Source organism: Homarus americanus, unplaced genomic scaffold (genome assembly GCF_018991925.1).
Source record: "Homarus americanus isolate GMGI-L3 unplaced genomic scaffold, GMGI_Hamer_2.0 scaffold42643, whole genome shotgun sequence".
NCBI lineage: Eukaryota > Metazoa > Arthropoda > Malacostraca > Decapoda > Nephropidae > Homarus > Homarus americanus.
Window position 1 is genome coordinate 3,050,360 of NW_024747582.1, and position 11,256 is coordinate 3,061,615.

The 11,256-nt window shown below is 39.4% G+C and overlaps 1 protein-coding gene across 1 annotated transcript; it reads right to left on the reverse strand.

The window, feature by feature from the left end:
* Nucleotides 1-5,276: 5,276 nt before the first annotated feature.
* LOC121879754 (zinc finger protein 708-like) lies at nucleotides 5,277-8,345 on the reverse strand (the record flags this gene model as incomplete). Its single annotated transcript, XM_042386524.1, is given in 2 exon segments — nucleotides 5,277-6,880; nucleotides 8,224-8,345. Coding segments are annotated over 2 exon segments (712 nt in total), but the record flags the coding sequence as incomplete, so codon positions are not given.
* Nucleotides 8,346-11,256: the final 2,911 nt, after the last annotated feature.

Here is an 11,256-nt window from a genome sequence, read left to right on the forward strand (position 1 = left end):
GCTTTTGGGACATTGTGCATACTGGAATGGTCTCCCACCTGTATGAACTCTCATATGTTTTACCAAGTGAGTTTTAGTGGAGAAGTTTTTCTGACACACGACACAATGAAACGACTTCTCTCCCGTGTGTAATATCTTATGTTTCTCAAGATGGTATTTCTGTGTGAAGTTTTTGAGACACTGAGAACACTGGTAAGGTTTCTCTCCTGTACGAACCCTGATATGTCTCACCAGATGACACTTATAGAAAAACTCTCTCTCTCTCTCTCTCTCTCTCTCTCTCTCTCTATACACACACACACAGTATATATATATATATATATACACACACACACACACATATACACACCGTGGTCCCTCGGTTAACGAACACAATTCGTTCCAGAAGGTCATTCGTTAACCGGAAATTTCGTTAACCAAACCCATTGTTTCAATGGGATATTGGGTAATTGGTTCCAGCTCACCGAAAAGTACATACAGATGATGGGAATTAGAAGTGGGGGTGGAGGAGAAGGGAGAAGAGAAGGAAGTGGGCATGGAGGAGAAATCACCTTTCAGGGGACCCATACTTGATGCAGTAATTTCGCCAATAAAATTTTAAGTTCAATTGGTGTAATTCAAGATTATTTTATTTAAATCAACACTGCACTGCACTATATATTATCAATGTTAAATAAATTTCAGAATGTCCAATAATTGTACTGTACTGTAAAACGTAAAAATACTGTGTGTTCAAGAGACCCACAAGCAAGAGGTTTCCTCCACTGAACAGAGAAACAAATTGACGCATTGGTGGTTGAGTGAAGTGACTGATGGGCGCACCAAAAACTAGTTCCCTGTACTGCAATTATGTTAAATAAATGTTAAAATGACTAATAATTTTAATATAAAACTTGGAAAAATATTGAATAGCACAACGTTCATGATATTTACTCCAATGGAAACAATGTAAGCTGAGAACAGATTACTGTATTGATGGCTGACCTACCAGCCGATGAGCAAGCCAAAACATGTTGACATGTTTTGGTAAGAATTTTGTTAATTGAATCTTTGTTCGTTAACCGAATTGAAGATTCTTATGGAAAGTAATTCGTTAACCGAAATTTCGTTAACCGATGGACCACTGTACAGGTTTCATAAAACACCTCTTTTGCGGAACACATAAAGTCTGTATCTAATATTAGTTTCCTTTACAGGATGAGACACGTACATGTCCACGACACACCAGGAGAGGGTTAAGGTAAGTGCAAGTTTACCGGTTTAGAAGCTTAACGTAACATTGTAGTTTTAAAATCTACACAATCAAATTTAAAGATAATTTAAGGTTTAGTTTGATATATTATGATATTCTAATTTCTATAAAGTATTGCAGGTCCATAAACCACAGATTTGTGATTTGTTGATCCGTGAGCCTCGGTGTGTCAGGGGAGGATATTAGATGTTCTCTGCCATACTGTAGTGTACTAACACCTGCCCCGCCAGTGCTGGAAACGTATAACGGTGCCAACTTCAGGTAGTGAGACACACCGAGGCTTGTATAATGTTCAGCTCTAGGGATCAGTTCTACTAACACACATGTTTACAGGGTAGGTCCTAGTGTTGTGTTGTAGTTAACACAGAAGAGTAGTATTTTTATGTCACTTCACCTCAACATGTGAAGAAGACAAAGTGAAGAAAGTGTGATGGTGGAAGAAAAGGACTGATGGTGACGCGAACACTACCACCGCCTAACACACACAAGGTAAACTGTTGTTTCTTGTTTACATAACAGAAGATTGGTTGAGGCATGTAGGGGTATCGATATATTAATGTTGTCTAGCACTCAAGATGGAAGGAAACTCTAATGTGGTTTTCTTGTATAATATATAAGTTATATGAAGACAGTCTGGTGCTGGAGATGCCGTGTGGTGGGGAGCTGCTCAGTAGAAGACGTTCGGTGAGTAGCGTGTTGTAGGAGGTAGATGTGCAGGAGCTTTGTTAGGGAAGATGTTGCCTGTTGCTGGCCTCCTGGTTGAATAAATGTAACAGCTAGGAGCTTGCTGGAGGAGGTGTTGCTTGTTCAGGAAAATGGGCAGAATGAGAGTTGGTTGGTGAGGAAGCTCAGAGGACAGCTGGTGGGTCGCCATGCTCGCTGGCGGGAGCGAGGACCGCCAGGCAGGCGAGGAGAAGCGATCAGCAGCCAGGCAGCGGCGGAGGAGGACGTGTTGCTTGTTCAAGAAGAATGGTCAGAATGAATCTCAATGGAGAGACAGAGCTTATATACCCAGCAGCCGCTATGAGTCATGTTGGGAAAACCCGAGAAGTCGCCGGTCTTTTGGCTCGGTTGCTAGGATACGGCGGCATTGGAATGCGGATACGCTTGGTTGCTAGGGAAGACGGTAGCAGGTGGTGTGCAGCTACGCAGTTTGTAGGGGAGACGTCCACTACAATACTCCCCCTTCCCTCCAGGCGGTGTAGGAGACTTGTTGATTGTAGAGTTGCTTAGCACATGTGAGGCAGACCGGGCGGTGCATGCCTCATGTGAGACAACGGCGATGGCGTGATGAACCGATCGCTGAAATACAACTGTCTAGATACACACTATCTGTGGGAGAAGGGAGAAAAAGGGTGTGTGGAGGCGATGAATGTTGTGCTTCCCTCACGACAGGTACAGGGTAGTCAGATGCGCCTGCTGGGGTGTGTGGGCCTGGGTCAGGAGCAGGGGCTGCTTCAGCAGAAGCGGATTAGGGCTCGTGACAGCAGCTGGGTCCACGACAGCAGCAGGGTGCAGGACATTAGCAGGGAGTACCTGAGGGAGAAAAGAGGGGGTGTGGAGGCGATGGATGTTGTGTGCTTCCCTCACGGCAGGTACTGCCGAGCCGGGGTCGGCGTCTGAGGCAGGACGGGTGTGCTGGGGTCGTCAGAATGTGGTGCGTGGGGCAGGAAGAGGAGCCGGTGTCTACTTGAAGACTGGGAGCGTGATCAGTGTCTCCTCCATCCTGTGTGAGTGCTAATCTCCGGGGTCACCATTGTAGGGGTATCGAGATATTAATGTTGTCTAGCACTCAGGATGGAAGGAAACTCTAATGTGGTTTTCTTGTATAATATAAGATATATGATAGACAGTCTGGTGCTGGAGGTGCCGTGTGGTGGGGAGCAGCTCAGTAGAAGACGTTCGGTGAGTAGCTTGTTGAAGGAGGTAGATGTGCAGGAGCTTCGTTAGGGAAGATGTTGCCTGTTGCTGGCCTCCTGGTTGAAATAAATGTTAACAGTGTGGAGCTTGCTGGAGGAGGTGATGCTTGTTGTAGAAGAGAGACCAGAATGAGAAAGCTGGTGGGTGAGGAAGCTCAGAGAAGGACAGCTGGTGCGTCGCCATGCTCGCTGGCGGGAGCGAGGTCCGCCAGGCAGGCGGAGGAGAGGCGAGGGTCGCCAGGCAGCGGCAGATGAGGAGGTGCTGCTTGTTCAAGAAGAATGGTCAGAATGAATCTCAATGGAGAGACAGAGCTTATATACCCAGCAGCCGCTATGAGTCATGTTGGGAAAACCCGAGAAGTCGCCGGTCTTTTGGCTCGGTTGCTAGGATACGGCGGCATTGGAATGCGGATACGCTTGGTTGCTAGGGAAGACGGTAGCAGGTGGTGTGCAGCTACGCAGTTTGTAGGGGAGACGTCCACTACAGGCATTTGTTCACTTAATAACTTGAGCTGAACAGTTAAACGTGTCAACCACCTTCATAGTTTTCACATTTAAGTCTTATATAAATTCACAGTCCATCAAAATATCAAGATGATAACTGTTGCCAAGATTTTATTAAGTAGAACAATGTTACCAATCTCCCTGTGGAAAATTTATAAGTATTGTAGCTACATGTAATTTTTTATATATAAGTAAAAGTTATCGGAACTTTTAAGAATTTTTTTTTTAGAAAATATTATTTCATTAGGTTTTATTTTATATACAGTATCCAAAAATAATATTAACTACATGTACTACATATTGGCCATGTGTAGTACGGGGCACTGTGTGTTAAGTTGTATCTCCAAGTGTAAAGTCTAAGAGTGACTACCTTTCATAACCATTTTAATCCTATATGTATTTTATCAATAGTTTTGTTACATTATTTCGTAAAAAGACAATTCTTAAGTGAATACGGCATCGCATAACTGTCTGTACTTGACAGTATACAAATCAGTCAATGAATCGTCTCTAGAAAGACAAACAACTAATAAAGCTTAAAACAGAGGTAATGTTGGGTACGTTTCCCACCACTCTTGAAGCCTGAGTTTTTTAATAGACTTTAACAGTTATCATCATTTAACAGTTATCATCATTTAACAGTTATCATCATTTAACAGTTAGTATCATTTAACAGTTATTATCATTTAACAGTTATTATCATTTAACAGTTATTATCATTTAACAGTTATCATTGTTTTACAGTTATCATTTAACAGTTATCATCATTTAACTTCAAAAATAATTTGATCATTGTATTAATCAAGAAGAGAGTAATACAACTACCACCATTTCCCTCAATAAAACACATCGTACTAATACTTGTGTGTGTGAAGGGGGTTATTTTAGGACCCCGTACCTCCCGCTCCTTCAGAACATCCTAAGGACCCCCCCCCCTCCTTCAGACCATCCTATAGAGCAAGTCATAGTTATCCATACATTTATACATAATTAAGGTGTTGTGACTATAAGTAGCACACAACATTTAACATTATTACTGTACCACAAAAACATTTGAAACTTAACTGCATTGTTTCAAAACATAATGAACTTATTCACAGATATCTAAAAAATGATTTTCTATATAATGACGGTTTGACCTGAGACGGCCAGCTGGAGGGGGGCTGATATGCATATATGCCACTGTGGCCTTGAATGAGCTGAAGCTGCCTGCAGACGTGTTATGATACAAATCCTTATAATTTCGTTTATACGTAGTTGTGTGTTGGTGGGTGTGTACGTAGGTGGGTGTGTAGGTGGGTGTGTTGGTGGGTGTGTACGTAGGTGGGTGTGTAGGTGGGTGTGTTATCTTGTACACTTGTGTGTTGCGGTACCTGATAAGTCATTTATTATATAGTTGATATAGCTTACACCTCTCAAAGCTGTATGGTCAGGGTTAAGTGGTGCAGACCGACCAGTGACCAGCGTCTGTACTTGACAGATGTGAACACAAGTTTTCAGAATGAAATGTGTTTGTTTATATCTCTTGTGTTTCTATACAAGTTATTTTTGCATAGTGTTGTAAACGTTTATTAATGATTGGCATAAATGAAAAAATCTGGTTAATTACCTGAAAATTATTTTAAAAAATTCTACAAATAATTATCATCTCACAATAATAACAACATTAAACTGGAAATTCACAAAATTCTACAAATATGAAATTTTTAGTTCCATCCCATGACACCTCTCTGAGCAATGGTTATTATGGCAATCACAGTGTTGCCCATTCTTCTCACTTGTTTTCCCACCTGATTTTCTCATAATAGGCGCTAGTTTCCCGCTACATTTGTACAGTTTAAGTAATATTGGACGAGTAACTACATTGTCCAATTTTATTAATACAGTACTATACAGTAGTGTACTACTGTTAGTGGTGTTTCTCGGCAAAGAAATCTATCATTGCTTCTATATACAGTAGCTAAAACAACTATCTTTGCAGGTGGGGGTCGATATGCTTACAAATTTTACGTGTGACAGCCCTCAATGTGACTGGTGACAGCTCTCATGTACCAAAATTTATCGTCAATGGTCTTGTATTGTTTCCCACAAAGTATGCACATATACAGTAGTTGTTTTAGTTACTGTACAACATTGCTGGGAGGGTACAATGTTGCTGGGTTACATAAACTGTATCAATAATGGTCAGGGTGGTGTACAGCCATACTAAAAGGATTATGGCAATTAAGGGGTTATCCTATGGTGCCATACCTAAGGTGTGCCTTTATGTGGCGGATATGAGAATACATTAAGTAGACGGCAGGCGGCCAAGATGTGCTGGCGTGAATCTGGCGTCTTTCTACAAATTATGTCTAGTATTACACTGGTACCTTGTACTGTACAGTATTTCTCAAGAGCTAGGGTCAAATTATACAAGAGGTATATGAAAAGCTCAGTATTCTTTACCAACATCATCAGTGGTCTAACTACGTAAGAGATGGGTTTATGCAGGACTAATATGGTAATATCGTAATAACTTGTGTTACATACATAAAGTTTGCTCAAGTGGTTTTAAGCTGATGCAAGACACTGTATTCAAGTGTCACATTACTCTTCTGCTAAAGTGATTCAAAAATTTATTTTATTTTATTTTTTTCATGCACAAGTATATGATGCTTCAGATTGACCTTCTGGGAAAAATATTTCCCACATTCATCACATTTAAAGTTTTTAACACCACAGTGAAGGACAAGAATATGTCTCTTGAGAGAACCCTTCTCTGAAAAATGTTTCCCACATTCATCACATTTAAAGTTTTTTATATCACAGTGAACAGTAAGAATATGTTTCCTGAGAGCACTCTTTTCAAAAAAATGTTTTCCACATATATCACATTTAAAGTTTTTAATACCACAGTGAACAGCAAGAACATGGTTCCTGAGATAACTGTTTTGTGAAAAATATTTCCCACATTTATCACATTTAAAGTTTTTAACACCACTGTGCACAAAAAAAATATGGTTCTTGAGATGCCTATTTTCTGAAAAATATTTCCCACATTCATCACATTTAAAGTTTTTAACACCACTGTGTACAATTATGTGTCTTTCAAGAGAACTCTTCCAGCCAAATGACTTGCCACATTCCTCACAGGAGTATGTTGTTTTCCCACTGGACATTGTGTACACAGCATCACATTTGGTCCCGAGATGTGGCGTCACAATGTCTGAAACATGAAGTTTAACCTTAGATAATATTCCCACCACAAGTACACTACTGTACATTTGTTACTTTTAACAAACAAAGAGAGAGATGAGACAAGTATCACTGTCAAATCTATTCACCAAGGCATCCTCTTCCTGAAGGCTGAAGTGATTGAGGTTATACCACAGAAGAAAAACACTGAGGTAGGGAGTTGCACAGAGTGCTAGTACACAATACATGGTCCTCACAGGGTGCTTGGTGGTGGCACTATTGAGTCAGCACAATGACTGTGGACAAAAAATTCTGTACAGATGACTCAGCCCTTCACTCTCACTTCCTCAGTCTCATGTGATACAAATTTTAATGGCAGACAACAGACCTCCTCAACTCTACAGGAAGACTTAACTTACTGGGGTGGATCCAACCTGGTTTCCTTCATGTCATACTAAATTATGTTTAACAACTGGTATAATACTACACAAATCTTGACACCACCATTATAAATTATCACACAGCAGTGAGACTTTGGCATCACCCTAGCTTCAAGTTTTACCACGAAAAACTTCTTAATATATTTAGCTAAACCTTTACCGCTGAACAGCTGTCAAACATTTATGTATGCTATCTGTGCTCCCAGATGGTGTACAGTACTGTCATCAACTGAGGGCTGGGTGTAGTGTTGGGGCAATTCACTTCTGTAATTCAATGTAGAAAGAAACACCATAACAATCAACAACAATGGACTTGGCAGAAAATTTCCAGCATTGCACAATTGTGGGGATATCTCATTTGTTTCCCTATTCTAAAGTCAGTGTTTACTCAATAGTGCCACCACCACTCACTCTCACTAGACCAACAGGGCCATCTTGCCTACCACAACTCACTTATACCCTGGACTAGAACTGTGTATAACTCCTGCCTCACAGTGTTATTCCTCTCAAATAACCTTCATCATCACTCACAAATCACACTGTTTAAAGTATCATCAGTGCTTGGCAAGGGGACACTTCAGTGCAAAGACTTAACACTATTTGTCTGATTACAAATAGTCAAGGCATTAGGTCATCAATCATACTCAAGGAGATGAAAAGGTAGTCATGACACTTAAAAGGCTAAGTCATCATATTCTGGTTATCTTATTCAATGGACCAATTTATCTTACTCAATAATTTAAGTCATCATGCTAAAGCTATACTTATTCAATGGGATATTGTTGTCCTCATACTAAACTCAATTGGTTAATTCATCATACTGTACTCCACAGGTTAAGGAAGTGTTGTAAAGTTCTTGTTATGGAATATATACTTGAATGATATTTTAAAGTCTCCCTAAACTCCATAATTAAACAGATAACAAACCTCTTACCTTCTACTGTACAAGAGAGACGATGGACATTAGTGACTTGTCTCAGCCTGGGGCAGCTACCGACACGTTTATTTGTTGCCGAGATAAACGACAATGTAGTTTGACTCAATCCTCGTGACTGTCTGGAGTGTAGAGGAAGGACAGAGCATTAGTTAACTATTATGACATGGATGTTCTGGCAGTGATGTACAGTATATAAAATATATGGGGTAAATCACTCCAAACAAATTACTGTAATTTAAGTGCCATGCTATGTTCTCATAAGCCAAATATAATAATGATGTAGTGATCACTGTTACTTGTAAGGAACCTTTACATATACAGCACCACTTTATACTGTACTTCCAGTCATACAGTATAAATCATTACATTTAATCCATCAAAGTATTTTTGGCGGAAAACTTGATTTTTTTTTCTCGATTTATCCCCGCGAGGGGGGGGGGGGTACTGCCAGTAGCACCCTAACCCCAGGCTTAAGGGTTAACCACAAACCGTCACCTCCACTATTAACTTCATCCGGTAATATTGCAGCTTACAGCAACCACAGAATAACGTTAATTCACTACTGTTCTCTTAATTGATAGAACTATTTTTTCTATGATCATTTTCTTATATTACATTTCTGTCACAAATTTATAATAAGTGCCACTGGGGTTCTGGGGGGCAGCTAGGGGGTTAGGTAACGTTTCTTCAGATACTGTAATCTGCAATTTTACCTTTTCTCCTTACTGCACCATGTGAGCTTATGGTATTTGTTAACTTTAGTCCTATAATTCTTTCTGATAAATCTGGCAACATTTGTGAAATCTACAGAAAATTCTATCACAATTTTCTAATATGATATTTCCGTCAAGTGCATAATAAAAAAGATATGGCGCTTGAAAGTTTTGGTTAGGTAATTAACCTTGACATAACACCATTATTGGGTGACCCCCCCGACATCTTCAGAAATCCAGTTGTGCATGTGCCGGACAGCTCCGCCCTCGACCAATCACAATTAGCCATTTCAGAATTTATACCACCCGCTTCATTTCCAGCCAATCAAATTCGTTTTTTTTAATCACCCATCATTCACTATCGAAGATTTTCAGTTGCAGTATGGCTGCTTCGTGTAACGGGTGTGATTTCTGTTATTTTGACTTGCTGGCCAGTTTTAACAGGAAAGAGGATGTAGCTTTAGAATTTTGGGTATTACTTGTACAGGGGCTGGATACTCAAAACACCTCATAAGTTACGTTTTTTTAGCATGATACAGTACCATATATTGTGGAAGCCTTACACTACCATAAATTTAGCAAACTCAAAATTTAATTATGGTTCCGTAAGCCTTCCGTAAGTTCTCGTAACTCTAGTGTTTACCCTGTAAATTAAGTTCTCTTGTCGGACGGTAGATGTCAGTGCAGATGCTAGTTGGCCAATCAACGCTCAGTTAACAAAATCATCAACCAATCACAAGAGAAGGAGAAATCAGCTGACAGCGACGCACGTAATATTATTTTGTAAACATGGAAGGACCACCAGCCAAGAAGAGACGACCTAATTTTAGTGAGATGGGGGATATATTTCTGGGTTCGAGAGATGATGTAATGGGCAATTGCAGGAACTACCGAGAAAATTTTTCCATTACCATAAACATTCTGGGGATGAGGGATATTTTCTTGATTTGTGATAATTGTCTCGTTAACGGGAAAACACTCATTCATTCACGGTAGTGCTCTTCACCAATTGTTCTGGCTAACAGAGATCTCACAGTATTTGGTGTTTTACCCCACTAGAATTTAGGTAAATAATCCCTTGCATAATGTTGGCCTGTGACAAGACACATAAGCTATACTAAGATAGCCTTATTCTGGGCAAATTCAAATTAATTGGTTAATGATAGTATAGCCTTGCCTAACCTAAATGACAAATCACTTCTCTTAAATTACTCATTTAGCCTAGACCCTAGTGTTTTCCTTTCAATGTTGGGAACATTTGGTCTGAATTGTCTTCAAGTTCATACAAAAAACAACAATTTAAAACCTGAAAATATATCGTATTAGCCGTAAATTTTCTTAAATTAATACTCTACCTATGATAATGTTCAAGGAAAGTCTGGAACTAGGCCTAAGGTAGCTGCTAGACTAAGTGTCTCACTGACAGCCAGACACTCACCAAAAAAACCATGTACACATTCTCTAACCTAACATACATAACATAACCAAACCAAACCTATCTAACCTATACCCTATTAGTATAATTTCTTATTTAAATAATCCTCATGTTCTAACTAAATTAAGTAGGCCCCATGTTTAAACATTTATTTGCCTAAGACTGAAAAAGCAGTTATATAGGCACATATTAATCAAGTTAATTGCAATCCATATTTTACACCTAATATCATTTAATTTTGGCTAGCCTATGGAAATTTATAGCCTTTCATGTTATCATAAGCCATATACATAAGAAAATAGGCTAAGGCTATTGGTTGAATATTAGAAAAACAAGGCGAAGTCTTGGCAGGAATGTTCACTTGACCTCATATTTGGCTTTCATTACTGAGGGATATTTACGGCTACACAACATTAATAAGTTCTATCTGCAAGTTTACTCAGTCATAAAACATATTTTTACCCTAAGTGTGAACAATACAAACCTTCTGTTTTGGTAAGAAATAGTTTATAATGTGTAAGAAGACAAAAGATGCGTCTCTTCCACACTGAGACAAACACAAACACTCAAGCCTCTTATTCAGGGTTGCCAACGCGGGTCTTCAAATGTCGCTAGGCTGGTACCTAAAAGTAGCAAAATGTCGCTAAATCTTCCATGGAAAGTCGCTAGCTATTATTCTCCCCTTCAGTAATTTGATGCAAATAATATTTTCATAATGCCGACTATAATGGACGGAGTATAAATAAAATGCATTATGTAAAAATAAAACTATTATTTTTTTAAAGTTTAATGTGCACACTTACCTATTATTCAATAGTAATTGCATCCCAGTCCTCTTGGTAGTGTGAACAACTGTAGAGCTGGAAGCATGTGAAGTGCTTG